Source organism: Homalodisca vitripennis, chromosome 3, assembly GCF_021130785.1.
Source record: "Homalodisca vitripennis isolate AUS2020 chromosome 3, UT_GWSS_2.1, whole genome shotgun sequence".
Classification (NCBI taxonomy): Eukaryota; Metazoa; Arthropoda; class Insecta; order Hemiptera; family Cicadellidae; genus Homalodisca; species Homalodisca vitripennis.
Window position 1 is genome coordinate 175,379,531 of NC_060209.1, and position 25,280 is coordinate 175,404,810.

The 25,280-nt window shown below is 36.7% G+C and overlaps 1 protein-coding gene across 1 annotated transcript in view; it reads right to left on the reverse strand.

The window, feature by feature from the left end:
- LOC124358484 overlaps positions 1-25,280 on the reverse strand; it is a 47,096-nt gene that overhangs the window by 16,962 nt on the left and 4,854 nt on the right. Inside the window, exons 4-15 of the mRNA XM_046810778.1 lie at positions 24,474-24,635; positions 22,299-22,460; positions 20,109-20,270; positions 17,934-18,095; positions 15,745-15,906; positions 13,570-13,731; positions 11,381-11,542; positions 9,193-9,354; positions 7,005-7,166; positions 4,816-4,977; positions 2,626-2,787; positions 438-599 (exon numbers count right to left, since the gene is read on the reverse strand). Coding sequence (XP_046666734.1) covers positions 438-599; positions 2,626-2,787; positions 4,816-4,977; positions 7,005-7,166; positions 9,193-9,354; positions 11,381-11,542; positions 13,570-13,731; positions 15,745-15,906; positions 17,934-18,095; positions 20,109-20,270; positions 22,299-22,460; positions 24,474-24,635 — 1,944 coding nt within the window. The remainder of the gene's footprint in view (positions 1-437; positions 600-2,625; positions 2,788-4,815; positions 4,978-7,004; positions 7,167-9,192; positions 9,355-11,380; positions 11,543-13,569; positions 13,732-15,744; positions 15,907-17,933; positions 18,096-20,108; positions 20,271-22,298; positions 22,461-24,473; positions 24,636-25,280) is intronic.

Sequence of the window (25,280 nt, forward strand, 5' to 3'; positions counted from 1 at the left end):
TTTATAATAAATTGAAACATTTCCCTCATGCTAAAAATAAATAAAAAAAAGCTGGACATAATTTAAATACCTAAAAAAGTAACATAGAATAAACTATTTGTAACAGCGTAACAGAGGAAAAGCTGTGTAACAGTACATAACAGGGAGAATGACTATACACAGAAATAACAAAGAAAATAACTATAGATGGTAGATAACAAGATAAATAAACTATGTATAGCGGTACAGATTTTTAACAATATTTAACAAGAACAAACTATAAAGTTTCAACAATAAATAAAGCACTAAATCCACAGTTAACGATAAAAAAATAACATAAATAGAATTTATAACAAGTATAGCCAGATAATTGAATACAGTTTAAGCAACCCAACAGGCAAATTTTTTCTCAAACAATTTAAACCATGATTAAATCTGCTTGCACAGTCCGCGCTAACGCATATGTGTCCGCAAGGGACGATCATATGTGTTGCCTGCTCTGACAAACACACTCTGCAGTTTGCAGCAGGTGCTACTTCTGCAGCTGCAGCAAGACGTGGCCTTTTTGAAGCCGGAGTTGACGCGGCTGCAACAGGAGGCACTCCTTCTTCCTGCTGACGCTGTTGGACAATGCATTTTATTCGTATATAAAGCTTGACTAGAACAAGTTATTTTGCTAAACCTCTAATTTATTTTTGTTTTACACTGGCGTGCGCACCATCTGGGTACAAACAATAAGGAGAAGCATAGACTATTAGGGGATATGCTTGTAACTTGGGCTAGTTTCGTTCTCTCGCCCGTAACTCAAAAGTTATTTGAAAATCTTTCTGAACATCTTTTGATCTCTCGGACATCTGGTTATCAACCTTTGTACATAAATTAATGACATCCTGTACGTAGGCCTCTACTGACTCTTCCTCGCCCTGCATACACATTCGTAATCTACACTCCCAACTGCTCCTCCCACGCGATAGTCTGGAAATCATCTTTCATGGCAGCCTTCAGTTGCTCCCACGTTAAGGCGGCTCCTAATCTCTCTTCAATATTTTCATACCACTTGAGGGCTGCCCGGTCCAAGTAACATGGGATTATAATTTCTTGGGTTAATCCCGTCCATTAGCACGGGCTACCCTCTCAAAATGCGTTAGATATTCCTCAACATTGCCATTAAAGACCCCCTTAAACTTGGTGGGGTTGATAACGGGTTCTCTTGCCTCAGCCATAACTTCTTCACTATTAGAGTCGTCGTTATTCAAATCTTCCGGCACTCGACGAAATCGAACTACTCGACGAGGAACAGGATAAAGATTCAAGATTAAGTTCTTGGGCACATTCACCTAAGTCTCTATCTTTCTCGATTACACTAAAAGCCTCATCTACTTTAATCTCCCTCGGCTAAGTGTCCGCTCCTAACCTAGACCTGCTACGCGTCGTGATAGCAAACTTTACATTAGTCTGACTCATTAAAAATAAATCAATGGCAACAAACTTATACTGTCTAAAATTAGTACATCAATTATTATGTATGTATTATCAATTATTTACTTATTTAAATAACACAAACACTATAGATATCAACCCTTTATCAAAATAATATCTAAATCTTACACTCAACTTTAAATTTCCGTCTTAAAAAAATGTAATTCTTACTTTTAACTGAACGATTTCCTTCTTACTGGGTCTTTCGCCCCATCCAAAGATCGTGTAAAATTACACAGCATGCTGCTGCAAGAACAATATCTTCCACTTCCGCCATCTTGACTGCGTGTTTCGCGTTCGTGTTGCAAACAAAAATGTTAAGACACAGAAGGAACCCTGTATTTTGTGTACAACATAATGAGAAAAGAAATTACAAATGTATAAATTAAATATTGGATTTAAGTTGTGTATTTACAAACCTCTCCTCTTAAGCGTAGACTTTTACAATCATGATACATTCGTTCCTGCACAGCAGACACACAGGAAAGAATCTGCTTTATTTATTCATTTCCAACGGTAAACCATTATAATTTTTACAACAAATTTGACCAATAAAATGGCATACCTGACATACATGACATAGAAACAACTGACCAGAAAGACTGCAATGATATACTACTAAACTATAAATGTTAATTATAATATTACCAAGTGATACCCACCGTAATAAGGCAAGTCAGTTGCAACACAAATAGAATAATGACGCTCACACTAAGCATACATGATCAATTTTATAATAAATTGAAACATTTCCCTCATGCTAAAAATAAATAAAAAAAAGCTGGACATAATTTAAATACCTAAAAAAGTAACATAGAATAAACTATTTGTAACAGCGTAACAGAGGAAAAGCTGTGTAACAGTACATAACAGGGAGAATGACTATACACAGAAATAACAAAGAAAATAACTATAGATGGTAGATAACAAGATAAATAAACTATGTATAGCGGTACAGATTTTTAACAATATTTAACAAGAACAAACTATAAAGTTTCAACAATAAATAAAGCACTAAATCCACAGTTAACGATAAAAAAATAACATAAATAGAATTTATAACAAGTATAGCCAGATAATTGAATATAGTTTAAGCAACCCAACAGGCAAATTTTTTCTCAAACAATTTAAACCATGATTAAATCTGCTTGCACAGTCCGCGCTAACGCATATGTGTCCGCAAGGGACGATCATATGTGTTGCCTGCTCTGACAAACACACTCTGCAGTTTGCAGCAGGTGCTACTTCTGCAGCTGCAGCAAGACGTGGCCTTTTTGAAGCCGGAGTTGACGCGGCTGCAACAGGAGGCACTCCTTCTTCCTGCTGACGCTGTTGGACAATGCATTTTATTCGTATATAAAGCTTGACTAGAACAAGTTATTTTGCTAAACCTCTAATTTATTTTTGTTTTACACTGGCGTGCGCACCATCTGGGTACAAACAATAAGGAGAAGCATAGACTATTAGGGGATATGCTTGTAACTTGGGCTAGTTTCGTTCTCTCGCCCGTAACTCAAAAGTTATTTGAAAATCTTTCTGAACATCTTTTGATCTCTCGGACATCTGGTTATCAACCTTTGTACATAAATTAATGACATCCTGTACGTAGGCCTCTACTGACTCTTCCTCGCCCTGCATACACATTCGTAATCTACACTCCCAACTGCTCCTCCCACGCGATAGTCTGGAAATCATCTTTCATGGCAGCCTTCAGTTGCTCCCACGTTAAGGCGGCTCCTAATCTCTCTTCAATATTTTCATACCACTTGAGGGCTGCCCGGTCCAAGTAACATGGGATTATAATTTCTTGGGTTAATCCCGTCCATTAGCACGGGCTACCCTCTCAAAATGCGTTAGATATTCCTCAACATTGCCATTAAAGACCCCCTTAAACTTGGTGGGGTTGATAACGGGTTCTCTCTTGCCTCAGCCATAACTTCTTCACTATTAGAGTCGTCGTTATTCAAATCTTCCGGCACTCGACGAAATCGAACTACTCGACGAGGAACAGGATAAAGATTCAAGATTAAGTTCTTGGGCACATTCACCTAAGTCTCTATCTTTCTCGATTACACTAAAAGCCTCATCTACTTTAATCTCCCTCGGCTAAGTGTCCGCTCCTAACCTAGACCTGCTACGCGTCGTGATAGCAAACTTTACATTAGTCTGACTCATTAAAAATAAATCAATGGCAACAAACTTATACTGTCTAAAATTAGTACATCAATTATTATGTATGTATTATCAATTATTTACTTATTTAAATAACACAAACACTGTAGATATCAACCCTTTATCAAAATAATATCTAAATCTTACACTCAACTTTAAATTTCCGTCTTAAAAAAATGTAATTCTTACTTTTAACTGAACGATTTCCTTCTTACTGGGTCTTTCGCCCCATCCAAAGATCGTGTAAAATTACACAGCATGCTGCTGCAAGAACAATATCTTCCACTTCCGCCATCTTGACTGCGTGTTTCGCGTTCGTGTTGCAAACAAAAATGTTAAGACACAGAAGGAACCCTGTATTTTGTGTACAACATAATGAGAAAAGAAATTACAAATGTATAAATTAAATATTGGATTTAAGTTGTGTATTTACAAACCTCTCCTCTTAAGCGTAGACTTTTACAATCATGATACATTCGTTCCTGCACAGCAGACACACAGGAAAGAATCTGCTTTATTTATTCATTTCCAACGGTAAACCATTATAATTTTTACAACAAATTTGACCAATAAAATGGCATACCTGACATACATGACATAGAAACAACTGACCAGAAAGACTGCAATGATATACTACTAAACTATAAATGTTAATTATAATATTACCAAGTGATACCCACCGTAATAAGGCAAGTCAGTTGCAACACAAATAGAATAATGACGCTCACACTAAGCATACATGATCAATTTTATAATAAATTGAAACATTTCCCTCATGCTAAAAATAAATAAAAAAAAGCTGGACATAATTTAAATACCTAAAAAAGTAACATAGAATAAACTATTTGTAACAGCGTAACAGAGGAAAAGCTGTGTAACAGTACATAACAGGGAGAATGACTATACACAGAAATAACAAAGAAAATAACTATAGATGGTAGATAACAAGATAAATAAACTATGTATAGCGGTACAGATTTTTAACAATATTTAACAAGAACAAACTATAAAGTTTCAACAATAAATAAAGCACTAAATCCACAGTTAACGATAAAAAAATAACATAAATAGAATTTATAACAAGTATAGCCAGATAATTGAATATAGTTTAAGCAACCCAACAGGCAAATTTTTTCTCAAACAATTTAAACCATGATTAAATCTGCTTGCACAGTCCGCGCTAACGCATATGTGTCCGCAAGGGACGATCATATGTGTTGCCTGCTCTGACAAACACACTCTGCAGTTTGCAGCAGGTGCTACTTCTGCAGCTGCAGCAAGACGTGGCCTTTTTGAAGCCGGAGTTGACGCGGCTGCAACAGGAGGCACTCCTTCTTCCTGCTGACGCTGTTGGACAATCGCATTTTATTCGTATATAAAGCTTGACTAGAACAAGTTATTTTGCTAAACCTCTAATTTATTTTTGTTTTACACTGGCGTGCGCACCATCTGGGTACAAACAATAAGGAGAAGCATAGACTATTAGGGGATATGCTTGTAACTTGGGCTAGTTTCGTTCTCTCGCCCGTAACTCAAAAGTTATTTGAAAATCTTTCTGAACATCTTTTGATCTCTCGGACATCTGGTTATCAACCTTTGTACATAAATTAATGACATCCTGTACGTAGGCCTCTACTGACTCTTCCTCGCCCTGCATACACATTCGTAATCTACACTCCCAACTGCTCCTCCCACGCGATAGTCTGGAAATCATCTTTCATGGCAGCCTTCAGTTGCTCCCACGTTAAGGCGGCTCCTAATCTCTCTTCAATATTTTCATACCACTTGAGGGCTGCCCGGTCCAAGTAACATGGGATTATAATTTCTTGGGTTAATCCCGTCCATTAGCACGGGCTACCCTCTCAAAATGCGTTAGATATTCCTCAACATTGCCATTAAAGACCCCCTTAAACTTGGTGGGGTTGATAACGGGTTCTCTTGCCTCAGCCATAACTTCTTCACTATTAGAGTCGTCGTTATTCAAATCTTCCGGCACTCGACGAAATCGAACTACTCGACGAGGAACAGGATAAAGATTCAAGATTAAGTTCTTGGGCACATTCACCTAAGTCTCTATCTTTCTCGATTACACTAAAAGCCTCATCTACTTTAATCTCCCTCGGCTAAGTGTCCGCTCCTAACCTAGACCTGCTACGCGTCGTGATAGCAAACTTTACATTAGTCTGACTCATTAAAAATAAATCAATGGCAACAAACTTATACTGTCTAAAATTAGTACATCAATTATTATGTATGTATTATCAATTATTTACTTATTTAAATAACACAAACACTGTAGATATCAACCCTTTATCAAAATAATATCTAAATCTTACACTCAACTTTAAATTTCCGTCTTAAAAAAATGTAATTCTTACTTTTAACTGAACGATTTCCTTCTTACTGGGTCTTTCGCCCCATCCAAAGATCGTGTAAAATTACACAGCATGCTGCTGCAAGAACAATATCTTCCACTTCCGCCATCTTGACTGCGTGTTTCGCGTTCGTGTTGCAAACAAAAATGTTAAGACACAGAAGGAACCCTGTATTTTGTGTACAACATAATGAGAAAAGAAATTACAAATGTATAAATTAAATATTGGATTTAAGTTGTGTATTTACAAACCTCTCCTCTTAAGCGTAGACTTTTACAATCATGATACATTCGTTCCTGCACAGCAGACACACAGGAAAGAATCTGCTTTATTTATTCATTTCCAACGGTAAACCATTATAATTTTTACAACAAATTTGACCAATAAAATGGCATACCTGACATACATGACATAGAAACAACTGACCAGAAAGACTGCAATGATATACTACTAAACTATAAATGTTAATTATAATATTACCAAGTGATACCCACCGTAATAAGGCAAGTCAGTTGCAACACAAATAGAATAATGACGCTCACACTAAGCATACATGATCAATTTTATAATAAATTGAAACATTTCCCTCATGCTAAAAATAAATAAAAAAAAGCTGGACATAATTTAAATACCTAAAAAAGTAACATAGAATAAACTATTTGTAACAGCGTAACAGAGGAAAAGCTGTGTAACAGTACATAACAGGGAGAATGACTATACACAGAAATAACAAAGAAAATAACTATAGATGGTAGATAACAAGATAAATAAACTATGTATAGCGGTACAGATTTTTAACAATATTTAACAAGAACAAACTATAAAGTTTCAACAATAAATAAAGCACTAAATCCACAGTTAACGATAAAAAAATAACATAAATAGAATTTATAACAAGTATAGCCAGATAATTGAATATAGTTTAAGCAACCCAACAGGCAAATTTTTTCTCAAACAATTTAAACCATGATTAAATCTGCTTGCACAGTCCGCGCTAACGCATATGTGTCCGCAAGGGACGATCATATGTGTTGCCTGCTCTGACAAACACACTCTGCAGTTTGCAGCAGGTGCTACTTCTGCAGCTGCAGCAAGACGTGGCCTTTTTGAAGCCGGAGTTGACGCGGCTGCAACAGGAGGCACTCCTTCTTCCTGCTGACGCTGTTGGACAATGCATTTTATTCGTATATAAAGCTTGACTAGAACAAGTTATTTTGCTAAACCTCTAATTTATTTTTGTTTTACACTGGCGTGCGCACCATCTGGGTACAAACAATAAGGAGAAGCATAGACTATTAGGGGATATGCTTGTAACTTGGGCTAGTTTCGTTCTCTCGCCCGTAACTCAAAAGTTATTTGAAAATCTTTCTGAACATCTTTTGATCTCTCGGACATCTGGTTATCAACCTTTGTACATAAATTAATGACATCCTGTACGTAGGCCTCTACTGACTCTTCCTCGCCCTGCATACACATTCGTAATCTACACTCCCAACTGCTCCTCCCACGCGATAGTCTGGAAATCATCTTTCATGGCAGCCTTCAGTTGCTCCCACGTTAAGGCGGCTCCTAATCTCTCTTCAATATTTTCATACCACTTGAGGGCTGCCCGGTCCAAGTAACATGGGATTATAATTTCTTGGGTTAATCCCGTCCATTAGCACGGGCTACCCTCTCAAAATGCGTTAGATATTCCTCAACATTGCCATTAAAGACCCCCTTAAACTTGGTGGGGTTGATAACGGGTTCTCTTGCCTCAGCCATAACTTCTTCACTATTAGAGTCGTCGTTATTCAAATCTTCCGGCACTCGACGAAATCGAACTACTCGACGAGGAACAGGATAAAGATTCAAGATTAAGTTCTTGGGCACATTCACCTAAGTCTCTATCTTTCTCGATTACACTAAAAGCCTCATCTACTTTAATCTCCCTCGGCTAAGTGTCCGCTCCTAACCTAGACCTGCTACGCGTCGTGATAGCAAACTTTACATTAGTCTGACTCATTAAAAATAAATCAATGGCAACAAACTTATACTGTCTAAAATTAGTACATCAATTATTATGTATGTATTATCAATTATTTACTTATTTAAATAACACAAACACTGTAGATATCAACCCTTTATCAAAATAATATCTAAATCTTACACTCAACTTTAAATTTCCGTCTTAAAAAAATGTAATTCTTACTTTTAACTGAACGATTTCCTTCTTACTGGGTCTTTCGCCCCATCCAAAGATCGTGTAAAATTACACAGCATGCTGCTGCAAGAACAATATCTTCCACTTCCGCCATCTTGACTGCGTGTTTCGCGTTCGTGTTGCAAACAAAAATGTTAAGACACAGAAGGAACCCTGTATTTTGTGTACAACATAATGAGAAAAGAAATTACAAATGTATAAATTAAATATTGGATTTAAGTTGTGTATTTACAAACCTCTCCTCTTAAGCGTAGACTTTTACAATCATGATACATTCGTTCCTGCACAGCAGACACACAGGAAAGAATCTGCTTTATTTATTCATTTCCAACGGTAAACCATTATAATTTTTACAACAAATTTGACCAATAAAATGGCATACCTGACATACATGACATAGAAACAACTGACCAGAAAGACTGCAATGATATACTACTAAACTATAAATGTTAATTATAATATTACCAAGTGATACCCACCGTAATAAGGCAAGTCAGTTGCAACACAAATAGAATAATGACGCTCACACTAAGCATACATGATCAATTTTATAATAAATTGAAACATTTCCCTCATGCTAAAAATAAATAAAAAAAAGCTGGACATAATTTAAATACCTAAAAAAGTAACATAGAATAAACTATTTGTAACAGCGTAACAGAGGAAAAGCTGTGTAACAGTACATAACAGGGAGAATGACTATACACAGAAATAACAAAGAAAATAACTATAGATGGTAGATAACAAGATAAATAAACTATGTATAGCGGTACAGATTTTTAACAATATTTAACAAGAACAAACTATAAAGTTTCAACAATAAATAAAGCACTAAATCCACAGTTAACGATAAAAAAATAACATAAATAGAATTTATAACAAGTATAGCCAGATAATTGAATATAGTTTAAGCAACCCAACAGGCAAATTTTTTCTCAAACAATTTAAACCATGATTAAATCTGCTTGCACAGTCCGCGCTAACGCATATGTGTCCGCAAGGGACGATCATATGTGTTGCCTGCTCTGACAAACACACTCTGCAGTTTGCAGCAGGTGCTACTTCTGCAGCTGCAGCAAGACGTGGCCTTTTTGAAGCCGGAGTTGACGCGGCTGCAACAGGAGGCACTCCTTCTTCCTGCTGACGCTGTTGGACAATGCATTTTATTCGTATATAAAGCTTGACTAGAACAAGTTATTTTGCTAAACCTCTAATTTATTTTTGTTTTACACTGGCGTGCGCACCATCTGGGTACAAACAATAAGGAGAAGCATAGACTATTAGGGGATATGCTTGTAACTTGGGCTAGTTTCGTTCTCTCGCCCGTAACTCAAAAGTTATTTGAAAATCTTTCTGAACATCTTTTGATCTCTCGGACATCTGGTTATCAACCTTTGTACATAAATTAATGACATCCTGTACGTAGGCCTCTACTGACTCTTCCTCGCCCTGCATACACATTCGTAATCTACACTCCCAACTGCTCCTCCCACGCGATAGTCTGGAAATCATCTTTCATGGCAGCCTTCAGTTGCTCCCACGTTAAGGCGGCTCCTAATCTCTCTTCAATATTTTCATACCACTTGAGGGCTGCCCGGTCCAAGTAACATGGGATTATAATTTCTTGGGTTAATCCCGTCCATTAGCACGGGCTACCCTCTCAAAATGCGTTAGATATTCCTCAACATTGCCATTAAAGACCCCCTTAAACTTGGTGGGGTTGATAACGGGTTCTCTTGCCTCAGCCATAACTTCTTCACTATTAGAGTCGTCGTTATTCAAATCTTCCGGCACTCGACGAAATCGAACTACTCGACGAGGAACAGGATAAAGATTCAAGATTAAGTTCTTGGGCACATTCACCTAAGTCTCTATCTTTCTCGATTACACTAAAAGCCTCATCTACTTTAATCTCCCTCGGCTAAGTGTCCGCTCCTAACCTAGACCTGCTACGCGTCGTGATAGCAAACTTTACATTAGTCTGACTCATTAAAAATAAATCAACGGCAACAAACTTATACTGTCTAAAATTAGTACATCAATTATTATGTATGTATTATCAATTATTTACTTATTTAAATAACACAAACACTATAGATATCAACCCTTTATCAAAATAATATCTAAATCTTACACTCAACTTTAAATTTCCGTCTTAAAAAAATGTAATTCTTACTTTTAACTGAACGATTTCCTTCTTACTGGGTCTTTCGCCCCATCCAAAGATCGTGTAAAATTACACAGCATGCTGCTGCAAGAACAATATCTTCCACTTCCGCCATCTTGACTGCGTGTTTCGCGTTCGTGTTGCAAACAAAAATGTTAAGACACAGAAGGAACCCTGTATTTTGTGTACAACATAATGAGAAAAGAAATTACAAATGTATAAATTAAATATTGGATTTAAGTTGTGTATTTACAAACCTCTCCTCTTAAGCGTAGACTTTTACAATCATGATACATTCGTTCCTGCACAGCAGACACACAGGAAAGAATCTGCTTTATTTATTCATTTCCAACGGTAAACCATTATAATTTTTACAACAAATTTGACCAATAAAATGGCATACCTGACATACATGACATAGAAACAACTGACCAGAAAGACTGCAATGATATACTACTAAACTATAAATGTTAATTATAATATTACCAAGTGATACCCACCGTAATAAGGCAAGTCAGTTGCAACACAAATAGAATAATGACGCTCACACTAAGCATACATGATCAATTTTATAATAAATTGAAACATTTCCCTCATGCTAAAAATAAATAAAAAAAAGCTGGACATAATTTAAATACCTAAAAAAGTAACATAGAATAAACTATTTGTAACAGCGTAACAGAGGAAAAGCTGTGTAACAGTACATAACAGGGAGAATGACTATACACAGAAATAACAAAGAAAATAACTATAGATGGTAGATAACAAGATAAATAAACTATGTATAGCGGTACAGATTTTTAACAATATTTAACAAGAACAAACTATAAAGTTTCAACAATAAATAAAGCACTAAATCCACAGTTAACGATAAAAAAATAACATAAATAGAATTTATAACAAGTATAGCCAGATAATTGAATATAGTTTAAGCAACCCAACAGGCAAATTTTTTCTCAAACAATTTAAACCATGATTAAATCTGCTTGCACAGTCCGCGCTAACGCATATGTGTCCGCAAGGGACGATCATATGTGTTGCCTGCTCTGACAAACACACTCTGCAGTTTGCAGCAGGTGCTACTTCTGCAGCTGCAGCAAGACGTGGCCTTTTTGAAGCCGGAGTTGACGCGGCTGCAACAGGAGGCACTCCTTCTTCCTGCTGACGCTGTTGGACAATCGCATTTTATTCGTATATAAAGCTTGACTAGAACAAGTTATTTTGCTAAACCTCTAATTTATTTTTGTTTTACACTGGCGTGCGCACCATCTGGGTACAAACAATAAGGAGAAGCATAGACTATTAGGGGATATGCTTGTAACTTGGGCTAGTTTCGTTCTCTCGCCCGTAACTCAAAAGTTATTTGAAAATCTTTCTGAACATCTTTTGATCTCTCGGACATCTGGTTATCAACCTTTGTACATAAATTAATGACATCCTGTACGTAGGCCTCTACTGACTCTTCCTCGCCCTGCATACACATTCGTAATCTACACTCCCAACTGCTCCTCCCACGCGATAGTCTGGAAATCATCTTTCATGGCAGCCTTCAGTTGCTCCCACGTTAAGGCGGCTCCTAATCTCTCTTCAATATTTTCATACCACTTGAGGGCTGCCCGGTCCAAGTAACATGGGATTATAATTTCTTGGGTTAATCCCGTCCATTAGCACGGGCTACCCTCTCAAAATGCGTTAGATATTCCTCAACATTGCCATTAAAGACCCCCTTAAACTTGGTGGGGTTGATAACGGGTTCTCTTGCCTCAGCCATAACTTCTTCACTATTAGAGTCGTCGTTATTCAAATCTTCCGGCACTCGACGAAATCGAACTACTCGACGAGGAACAGGATAAAGATTCAAGATTAAGTTCTTGGGCACATTCACCTAAGTCTCTATCTTTCTCGATTACACTAAAAGCCTCATCTACTTTAATCTCCCTCGGCTAAGTGTCCGCTCCTAACCTAGACCTGCTACGCGTCGTGATAGCAAACTTTACATTAGTCTGACTCATTAAAAATAAATCAATGGCAACAAACTTATACTGTCTAAAATTAGTACATCAATTATTATGTATGTATTATCAATTATTTACTTATTTAAATAACACAAACACTGTAGATATCAACCCTTTATCAAAATAATATCTAAATCTTACACTCAACTTTAAATTTCCGTCTTAAAAAAATGTAATTCTTACTTTTAACTGAACGATTTCCTTCTTACTGGGTCTTTCGCCCCATCCAAAGATCGTGTAAAATTACACAGCATGCTGCTGCAAGAACAATATCTTCCACTTCCGCCATCTTGACTGCGTGTTTCGCGTTCGTGTTGCAAACAAAAATGTTAAGACACAGAAGGAACCCTGTATTTTGTGTACAACATAATGAGAAAAGAAATTACAAATGTATAAATTAAATATTGGATTTAAGTTGTGTATTTACAAACCTCTCCTCTTAAGCGTAGACTTTTACAATCATGATACATTCGTTCCTGCACAGCGGACACACAGGAAAGAATCTGCTTTATTTATTCATTTCCAACGGTAAACCATTATAATTTTTACAACAAATTTGACCAATAAAATGGCATACCTGACATACATGACATAGAAACAACTGACCAGAAAGACTGCAATGATATACTACTAAACTATAAATGTTAATTATAATATTACCAAGTGATACCCACCGTAATAAGGCAAGTCAGTTGCAACACAAATAGAATAATGACGCTCACACTAAGCATACATGATCAATTTTATAATAAATTGAAACATTTCCCTCATGCTAAAAATAAATAAAAAAAAGCTGGACATAATTTAAATACCTAAAAAAGTAACATAGAATAAACTATTTGTAACAGCGTAACAGAGGAAAAGCTGTGTAACAGTACATAACAGGGAGAATGACTATACACAGAAATAACAAAGAAAATAACTATAGATGGTAGATAACAAGATAAATAAACTATGTATAGCGGTACAGATTTTTAACAATATTTAACAAGAACAAACTATAAAGTTTCAACAATAAATAAAGCACTAAATCCACAGTTAACGATAAAAAAATAACATAAATAGAATTTATAACAAGTATAGCCAGATAATTGAATACAGTTTAAGCAACCCAACAGGCAAATTTTTTCTCAAACAATTTAAACCATGATTAAATCTGCTTGCACAGTCCGCGCTAACGCATATGTGTCCGCAAGGGACGATCATATGTGTTGCCTGCTCTGACAAACACACTCTGCAGTTTGCAGCAGGTGCTACTTCTGCAGCTGCAGCAAGACGTGGCCTTTTTGAAGCCGGAGTTGACGCGGCTGCAACAGGAGGCACTCCTTCTTCCTGCTGACGCTGTTGGACAATGCATTTTATTCGTATATAAAGCTTGACTAGAACAAGTTATTTTGCTAAACCTCTAATTTATTTTTGTTTTACACTGGCGTGCGCACCATCTGGGTACAAACAATAAGGAGAAGCATAGACTATTAGGGGATATGCTTGTAACTTGGGCTAGTTTCGTTCTCTCGCCCGTAACTCAAAAGTTATTTGAAAATCTTTCTGAACATCTTTTGATCTCTCGGACATCTGGTTATCAACCTTTGTACATAAATTAACGACATCCTGTACGTAGGCCTCTACTGACTATTCCTCGCCCTGCATACACATTCGTAATCTACACTCCCAACTGCTCCTCCCACGCGATAGTCTGGAAATCATCTTTCATGGCAGCCTTCAGTTGCTCCCACGTTAAGGCGGCTCCTAATCTCTCTTCAATATTTTCATACCACTTGAGGGCCGCCCGATCCAAGTAACATGGGATTATAATTTCTTGGGTTAATCCCATCCATTAGCACGGGCTACCCTCTCAAAATGCGTTAGATATTCCTCAACATTGCCATCAAAGACCCCCTTAAACTTGGTGGGGTTGATAACGGGTTCTCTTGCCTCAGCCATAACTTCTTCACTATTAGAGTCGTCGTTATTCAAATCTTCCGGCACTCGACGAAATCGAACTACTCGACGAGGAACAGGATAAAGATTCAAGATTAAGTTCTTGGGCACATTCACCTAAGTCTCTATCTTTCTCGATTACACTAAAAGCCTCATCTACTTTAATCTCCCTCGGCTCAGTGTCCGCTCCTAACCTAGACCTGCTACGCGTCGTGATGGCAAACTTTACATTAGTCTGACTCATTAAAAATAAATCAACGGCAACAAACTTATACTGTCTAAAATTAGTACATATATTTATGAATTATTTACTTATTTAAATAACACAAACACTATAGATATCAACCCTTTATCAAAATAATATCTAAATCTTACACTCAACTTTAAATTTCCGTCTTAAAAAAATGTAATTCTTACTTTTAACTGAACGATTTCCTTCTTACTGGGTCTTTCGCCCCATCCAAAGATCGTGTAAAATTACACAGCATGCTGCTGCAAGAACAATATCTTCCACTTCCGCCATCTTGACTGCGTGTTTCGCGTTCGTGTTGCAAACAAAAATGTTAAGACACAGAAGGAACCCTGTATTTTGTGTACAACATAATGAGAAAAGAAATTACAAATGTATAAATTAAATATTGGATTTAAGTTGTGTATTTACAAACCTCTCCTCTTAAGCGTAGACTTTTACAATCATGATACATTCGTTCCTGCACAGCAGACACACAGGAAAGAATCTGCTTTATTTATTCATTTCCAACGGTAAACCATTATAATTTTTACAACAAATTTGACCAATAAAATGGCATACCTGACATACATGACATAGAAACAACTGACCAGAAAGACTGCAATGATATACTACTAAACTATAAATGTTAATTATAATATTACCAAGTGATACCCACCGTAATAAGGCAAGTCAGTTGCAACACAAATAGAATAATGACGCTCACACTAAGCATACATGATCAATTTTATAATAAATTGAAACATTTCCCTCATGCTAAAAATAAATAAAAAAAAGCTGGACATAATTTAAATACCTAAAAAAGTAACATAGAATAAACTATTTGTAACAGCGTAACAGAGGAAAAGCTGTGTAACAGTACATAACAGGGAGAATGACTATACACAGAAATAACAAAGAAAATAACTATAGATGGTAGATAACAAGATAAATAAACTATGTATAGCGGTACAGATTTTTAACAATATTTAACAAGAACAAACTATAAAGTTTCAACAATAAATAAAGCACTAAATCCACAGTTAACGATAAAAAAATAACATAAATAGAATTTATAACAAGTATAGCCAGATAATTGAATATAGTTTAAGCAACCCAACAGGCAAATTTTTTCTCAAACAATTTAAACCATGATTAAATCTGCTTGCACAGTCCGCGCTAACGCATATGTGTCCGCAAGGGACGATCATATGTGTTGCCTGCTCTGACAAACACACTCTGCAGTTTGCAGCAGGTGCTACTTCTGCAGCTGCAGCAAGACGTGGCCTTTTTGAAGCCGGAGTTGACGCGGCTGCAACAGGAGGCACTCCTTCTTCCTGCTGACGCTGTTGGACAATCGCATTTTATTCGTATATAAAGCTTGACTAGAACAAGTTATTTTGCTAAACCTCTAATTTATTTTTGTTTTACACTGGCGTGCGCACCATCTGGGTACAAACAATAAGGAGAAGCATAGACTATTAGGGGATATGCTTGTAACTTGGGCTAGTTTCGTTCTCTCGCCCGTAACTCAAAAGTTATTTGAAAATCTTTCTGAACATCTTTTGATCTCTCGGACATCTGGTTATCAACCTTTGTACATAAATTAATGACATCCTGTACGTAGGCCTCTACTGACTCTTCCTCGCCCTGCATACACATTCGTAATCTACACTCCCAACTGCTCCTCCCACGCGATAGTCTGGAAATCATCTTTCATGGCAGCCTTCAGTTGCTCCCACGTTAAGGCGGCTCCTAATCTCTCTTCAATATTTTCATACCACTTGAGGGCTGCCCGGTCCAAGTAACATGGGATTATAATTTCTTGGGTTAATCCCGTCCATTAGCACGGGCTACCCTCTCAAAATGCGTTAGATATTCCTCAACATTGCCATTAAAGACCCCCTTAAACTTGGTGGGGTTGATAACGGGTTCTCTTGCCTCAGCCATAACTTCTTCACTATTAGAGTCGTCGTTATTCAAATCTTCCGGCACTCGACGAAATCGAACTACTCGACGAGGAACAGGATAAAGATTCAAGATTAAGTTCTTGGGCACATTCACCTAAGTCTCTATCTTTCTCGATTACACTAAAAGCCTCATCTACTTTAATCTCCCTCGGCTAAGTGTCCGCTCCTAACCTAGACCTGCTACGCGTCGTGATAGCAAACTTTACATTAGTCTGACTCATTAAAAATAAATCAATGGCAACAAACTTATACTGTCTAAAATTAGTACATCAATTATTATGTATGTATTATCAATTATTTACTTATTTAAATAACACAAACACTGTAGATATCAACCCTTTATCAAAATAATATCTAAATCTTACACTCAACTTTAAATTTCCGTCTTAAAAAAATGTAATTCTTACTTTTAACTGAACGATTTCCTTCTTACTGGGTCTTTCGCCCCATCCAAAGATCGTGTAAAATTACACAGCATGCTGCTGCAAGAACAATATCTTCCACTTCCGCCATCTTGACTGCGTGTTTCGCGTTCGTGTTGCAAACAAAAATGTTAAGACACAGAAGGAACCCTGTATTTTGTGTACAACATAATGAGAAAAGAAATTACAAATGTATAAATTAAATATTGGATTTAAGTTGTGTATTTACAAACCTCTCCTCTTAAGCGTAGACTTTTACAATCATGATACATTCGTTCCTGCACAGCGGACACACAGGAAAGAATCTGCTTTATTTATTCATTTCCAACGGTAAACCATTATAATTTTTACAACAAATTTGACCAATAAAATGGCATACCTGACATACATGACATAGAAACAACTGACCAGAAAGACTGCAATGATATACTACTAAACTATAAATGTTAATTATAATATTACCAAGTGATACCCACCGTAATAAGGCAAGTCAGTTGCAACACAAATAGAATAATGACGCTCACACTAAGCATACATGATCAATTTTATAATAAATTGAAACATTTCCCTCATGCTAAAAATAAATAAAAAAAAGCTGGACATAATTTAAATACCTAAAAAAGTAACATAGAATAAACTATTTGTAACAGCGTAACAGAGGAAAAGCTGTGTAACAGTACATAACAGGGAGAATGACTATACACAGAAATAACAAAGAAAATAACTATAGATGGTAGATAACAAGATAAATAAACTATGTATAGCGGTACAGATTTTTAACAATATTTAACAAGAACAAACTATAAAGTTTCAACAATAAATAAAGCAGTAAATCCACAGTTAACGATAAAAAAATAACATAAATAGAATTTATAACAAGTATAGCCAGATAATTGAATACAGTTTAAGCAACCCAACAGGCAAATTTTTTCTCAAACAATTTAAACCATGATTAAATCTGCTTGCACAGTCCGCGCTAACGCATATGTGTCCGCAAGGGACGATCATATGTGTTGCCTGCTCTGACAAACACACTCTGCAGTTTGCAGCAGGTGCTACTTCTGCAGCTGCAGCAAGACGTGGCCTTTTTGAAGCCGGAGTTGACGCGGCTGCAACAGGAGGCACTCCTTCTTCCTGCTGACGCTGTTGGACAATCGCATTTTATTCGTATATAAAGCTTGACTAGAACAAGTTATTTTGCTAAACCTCTAATTTATTTTTGTTTTACACTGGCGTGCGCACCATCTGGGTACAAACAATAAGGAGAAGCATAGACTATTAGGGGATATGCTTGTAACTTGGGCTAGTTTCGTTCTCTCGCCCGTAACTCAAAAGTTATTTGAAAATCTTTCTGAACATCTTTTGATCTCTCGGACATCTGGTTATCAACCTTTGTACATAAATTAACGACATCCTGTACGTAGGCCTCTACTGACTATTCCTCGCCCTGCATACACATTCGTAATCTACACTCCCAACTGCTCCTCCCACGCGATAGTCTGGAAATCATCTTTCATGGCAGCCTTCAGTTGCTCCCACGTTAAGGCGGCTCCTAATCTCTCTTCAATATTTTCATACCACTTGAGGGCCGCCCGATCCAAGTAACATGGGATTATAATTTCTTGGGTTAATCCCATCCATTAGCACGGGCTACCCTCTCAAAATGCGTTAGATATTCCTCAACATTGCCATCAAAGACCCCCTTAAACTTGGTGGGGTTGATAACGGGTTCTCTTGCCTCAGCCATAACTTCTTCACTATTAGAGTCGTCGTTATTCAAATCTTCCGGCACTCGACGAAATCGAACTACTCGACGAGGAACAGGATAAAGATTCAAGATTAAGTTCTTGGGCACATTCACCTAAGTCTCTATCTTTCTCGATTACACTAAAAGCCTCATCTACTTTAATCTCCCTCGGCTCAGTGTCCGCTCCTAACCTAGACCTGCTACGCGTCGTGATGGCAAACTTTACATTAGTCTGACTCATTAAAAATAAATCAACGGCAACAAACTTATACTGTCTAAAATTAGTACATATTTATGAATTATTTACTTATTTAAATAACACAAACACTATAGATATCAACCCTTTATCAAAATAATATCTAAATCTTACACTCAACTTTAAATTTCCGTCTTAAAAAAATGTAATTCTTACTTTTAACTGAACGATTTCCTTCTTACTGGGTCTTTCGCCCCATCCAAAGATCGTGTAAAATTACACAGCATGCTGCTGCAAGAACAATATCTTCCACTTCCGCCATCTTGACTGCGTGTTTCGCGTTCGTGTTGCAAACAAAAATGTTAAGACACAGAAAGGAACCCTGTATTTTGTGTACAACATAATGAGAAAAGAAATTACAAATGTATAAATTAAATATTGGATTTAAGTTGTGTATTTACAAACCTCTCCTCTTAAGCGTAGACTTTTACAATCATGATACATTCGTTCCTGCACAGCAGACACACAGGAAAGAATCTGCTTTATTTATTCATTTCCAACGGTAAACCATTATAATTTTTACAACAAATTTGACCAATAAAATGGCATACCTGACATACATGACATAGAAACAACTGACCAGAAAGACTGCAATGATATACTACTAAACTATAAATGTTAATTATAATATTACCAAGTGATACCCACCGTAATAAGGCAAGTCAGTTGCAACACAAATAGAATAATGACGCTCACACTAAGCATACATGATCAATTTTATAATAAATTGAAACATTTCCCTCATGCTAAAAATAAATAAAAAAAAGCTGGACATAATTTAAATACCTAAAAAAGTAACATAGAATAAACTATTTGTAACAGCGTAACAGAGGAAAAGCTGTGTAACAGTACATAACAGGGAGAATGACTATACACAGAAATAACAAAGAAAATAACTATAGATGGTAGATAACAAGATAAATAAACTATGTATAGCGGTACAGATTTTTAACAATATTTAACAAGAACAAACTATAAAGTTTCAACAATAAATAAAGCACTAAATCCACAGTTAACGATAAAAAAATAACATAAATAGAATTTATAACAAGTATAGCCAGATAATTGAATATAGTTTAAGCAACCCAACAGGCAAATTTTTTCTCAAACAATTTAAACCATGATTAAATCTGCTTGCACAGTCCGCGCTAACGCATATGTGTCCGCAAGGGACGATCATATGTGTTGCCTGCTCTGACAAACACACTCTGCAGTTTGCAGCAGGTGCTACTTCTGCAGCTGCAGCAAGACGTGGCCTTTTTGAAGCCGGAGTTGACGCGGCTGCAACAGGAGGCACTCCTTCTTCCTGCTGACGCTGTTGGACAATCGCATTTTATTCGTATATAAAGCTTGACTAGAACAAGTTATTTTGCTAAACCTCTAATTTATTTTTGTTTTACACTGGCGTGCGCACCATCTGGGTACAAACAATAAGGAGAAGCATAGACTATTAGGGGATATGCTTGTAACTTGGGCTAGTTTCGTTCTCTCGCCCGTAACTCAAAAGTTATTTGAAAATCTTTCTGAACATCTTTTGATCTCTCGGACATCTGGTTATCAACCTTTGTACATAAATTAATGACATCCTGTACGTAGGCCTCTACTGACTCTTCCTCGCCCTGCATACACATTCGTAATCTACACTCCCAACTGCTCCTCCCACGCGATAGTCTGGAAATCATCTTTCATGGCAGCCTTCAGTTGCTCCCACGTTAAGGCGGCTCCTAATCTCTCTTCAATATTTTCATACCACTTGAGGGCTGCCCGGTCCAAGTAACATGGGATTATAATTTCTTGGGTTAATCCCGTCCATTAGCACGGGCTACCCTCTCAAAATGCGTTAGATATTCCTCAACATTGCCATTAAAGACCCCCTTAAACTTGGTGGGGTTGATAACGGGTTCTCTTGCCTCAGCCATAACTTCTTCACTATTAGAGTCGTCGTTATTCAAATCTTCCGGCACTCGACGAAATCGAACTACTCGACGAGGAACAGGATAAAGATTCAAGATTAAGTTCTTGGGCACATTCACCTAAGTCTCTATCTTTCTCGATTACACTAAAAGCCTCATCTACTTTAATCTCCCTCGGCTAAGTGTCCGCTCCTAACCTAGACCTGCTACGCGTCGTGATAGCAAACTTTACATTAGTCTGACTCATTAAAAATAAATCAATGGCAACAAACTTATACTGTCTAAAATTAGTACATCAATTATTATGTATGTATTATCAATTATTTACTTATTTAAATAACACAAACACTGTAGATATCAACCCTTTATCAAAATAATATCTAAATCTTACACTCAACTTTAAATTTCCGTCTTAAAAAAATGTAATTCTTACTTTTAACTGAACGATTTCCTTCTTACTGGGTCTTTCGCCCCATCCAAAGATCGTGTAAAATTACACAGCATGCTGCTGCAAGAACAATATCTTCCACTTCCGCCATCTTGACTGCGTGTTTCGCGTTCGTGTTGCAAACAAAAATGTTAAGACACAGAAGGAACCCTGTATTTTGTGTACAACATAATGAGAAAAGAAATTACAAATGTATAAATTAAATATTGGATTTAAGTTGTGTATTTACAAACCTCTCCTCTTAAGCGTAGACTTTTACAATCATGATACATTCGTTCCTGCACAGCAGACACACAGGAAAGAATCTGCTTTATTTATTCATTTCCAACGGTAAACCATTATAATTTTTACAACAAATTTGACCAATAAAATGGCATACCTGACATACATGACATAGAAACAACTGACCAGAAAGACTGCAATGATATACTACTAAACTATAAATGTTAATTATAATATTACCAAGTGATACCCACCGTAATAAGGCAAGTCAGTTGCAACACAAATAGAATAATGACGCTCACACTAAGCATACATGATCAATTTTATAATAAATTGAAACATTTCCCTCATGCTAAAAATAAATAAAAAAAAAGCTGGACATAATTTAAATACCTAAAAAAGTAACATAGAATAAACTATTTGTAACAGCGTAACAGAGGAAAAGCTGTGTAACAGTACATAACAGGGAGAATGACTATACACAGAAATAACAAAGAAAATAACTATAGATGGTAGATAACAAGATAAATAAACTATGTATAGCGGTACAGATTTTTAACAATATTTAACAAGAACAAACTATAAAGTTTCAACAATAAATAAAGCACTAAATCCACAGTTAACGATAAAAAAATAACATAAATAGAATTTATAACAAGTATAGCCAGATAATTGAATACAGTTTAAGCAACCCAACAGGCAAATTTTTTCTCAAACAATTTAAACCATGATTAAATCTGCTTGCACAGTCCGCGCTAACGCATATGTGTCCGCAAGGGACGATCATATGTGTTGCCTGCTCTGACAAACACACTCTGCAGTTTGCAGCAGGTGCTACTTCTGCAGCTGCAGCAAGACGTGGCCTTTTTGAAGCCGGAGTTGACGCGGCTGCAACAGGAGGCACTCCTTCTTCCTGCTGACGCTGTTGGACAATCGCATTTTATTCGTATATAAAGCTTGACTAGAACAAGTTATTTTGCTAAACCTCTAATTTATTTTTGTTTTACACTGGCGTGCGCACCATCTGGGTACAAACAATAAGGAGAAGCATAGACTATTAGGGGATATGCTTGTAACTTGGGCTAGTTTCGTTCTCTCGCCCGTAACTCAAAAGTTATTTGAAAATCTTTCTGAACATCTTTTGATCTCTCGGACATCTGGTTATCAACCTTTGTACATAAATTAATGACATCCTGTACGTAGGCCTCTACTGACTCTTCCTCGCCCTGCATACACATTCGTAATCTACACTCCCAACTGCTCCTCCCACGCGATAGTCTGGAAATCATCTTTCATGGCAGCCTTCAGTTGCTCCCACGTTAAGGCGGCTCCTAATCTCTCTTCAATATTTTCATACCACTTGAGGGCTGCCCGGTCCAAGTAACATGGGATTATAATTTCTTGGGTTAATCCCATCCATTAGCACGGGCTACCCTCTCAAAATGCGTTAGATATTCCTCAACATTGCCATCAAAGACCCCCTTAAACTTGGTGGGGTTGATAACGGGTTCTCTTGCCTCAGCCATAACTTCTTCACTATTAGAGTCGTCGTTATTCAAATCTTCCGGCACTCGACGAAATCGAACTACTCGACGAGGAACAGGATAAAGATTCAAGATTAAGTTCTTGGGCACATTCACCTAAGTCTCTATCTTTCTCGATTACACTAAAAGCCTCATCTACTTTAATCTCCCTCGGCTCAGTGTCCGCTCCTAACCTAGACCTGCTACGCGTCGTGATAGCAAACTTTACATTAGTCTGACTCATTAAAAATAAATCAACGGCAACAAACTTATACTGTCTAAAATTAGTACATATTTATGAATTATTTACTTATTTAAATAACACAAACACTATAGATATCAACCCTTTATCAAAATAATATCTAAATCTTACACTCAACTTTAAATTTCCGTCTTAAAAAAATGTAATTCTTACTTTTAACTGAACGATTTCCTTCTTACTGGGTCTTTCGCCCCATCCAAAGATCGTGTAAAATTACACAGCATGCTGCTGCAAGAACAATATCTTCCACTTCCGCCATCTTGACTGCGTGTTTCGCGTTCGTGTTGCAAACAAAAATGTTAAGACACAGAAGGAACCCTGTATTTTGTGTACAACATAATGAGAAAAGAAATTACAAATGTATAAATTAAATATTGGATTTAAGTTGTGTATTTACAAACCTCTCCTCTTAAGCGTAGACTTTTACAATCATGATACATTCGTTCCTGCACAGCAGACACACAGGAAAGAATCTGCTTTATTTATTCATTTCCAACGGTAAACCATTATAATTTTTACAACAAATTTGACCAATAAAATGGCATACCTGACATACATGACATAGAAACAACTGACCAGAAAGACTGCAATGATATACTACTAAACTATAAATGTTAATTATAATATTACCAAGTGATACCCACCGTAATAAGGCAAGTCAGTTGCAACACAAATAGAATAATGACGCTCACACTAAGCATACATGATCAATTTTATAATAAATTGAAACATTTCCCTCATGCTAAAAATAAATAAAAAAAAGCTGGACATAATTTAAATACCTAAAAAAGTAACATAGAATAAACTATTTGTAACAGCGTAACAGAGGAAAAGCTGTGTAACAGTACATAACAGGGAGAATGACTATACACAGAAATAACAAAGAAAATAACTATAGATGGTAGATAACAAGATAAATAAACTATGTATAGCGGTACAGATTTTTAACAATATTTAACAAGAACAAACTATAAAGTTTCAACAATAAATAAAGCACTAAATCCACAGTTAACGATAAAAAAATAACATAAATAGAATTTATAACAAGTATAGCCAGATAATTGAATATAGTTTAAGCAACCCAACAGGCAAATTTTTTCTCAAACAATTTTAAACCATGATTAAATCTGCTTGCACAGTCCGCGCTAACGCATATGTGTCCGCAAGGGACGATCATATGTGTTGCCTGCTCTGACAAACACACTCTGCAGTTTGCAGCAGGTGCTACTTCTGCAGCTGCAGCAAGACGTGGCCTTTTTGAAGCCGGAGTTGACGCGGCTGCAACAGGAGGCACTCCTTCTTCCTGCTGACGCTGTTGGACAATCGCATTTTATTCGTATATAAAGCTTGACTAGAACAAGTTATTTTGCTAAACCTCTAATTTATTTTTGTTTTACACTGGCGTGCGCACCATCTGGGTACAAACAATAAGGAGAAGCATAGACTATTAGGGGATATGCTTGTAACTTGGGCTAGTTTCGTTCTCTCGCCCGTAACTCAAAAGTTATTTGAAAATCTTTCTGAACATCTTTTGATCTCTCGGACATCTGGTTATCAACCTTTGTACATAAATTAATGACATCCTGTACGTAGGCCTCTACTGACTCTTCCTCGCCCTGCATACACATTCGTAATCTACACTCCCAACTGCTCCTCCCACGCGATAGTCTGGAAATCATCTTTCATGGCAGCCTTCAGTTGCTCCCACGTTAAGGCGGCTCCTAATCTCTCTTCAATATTTTCATACCACTTGAGGGCTGCCCGGTCCAAGTAACATGGGATTATAATTTCTTGGGTTAATCCCGTCCATTAGCACGGGCTACCCTCTCAAAATGCGTTAGATATTCCTCAACATTGCCATTAAAGACCCCCTTAAACTTGGTGGGGTTGATAACGGGTTCTCTTGCCTCAGCCATAACTTCTTCACTATTAGAGTCGTCGTTATTCAAATCTTCCG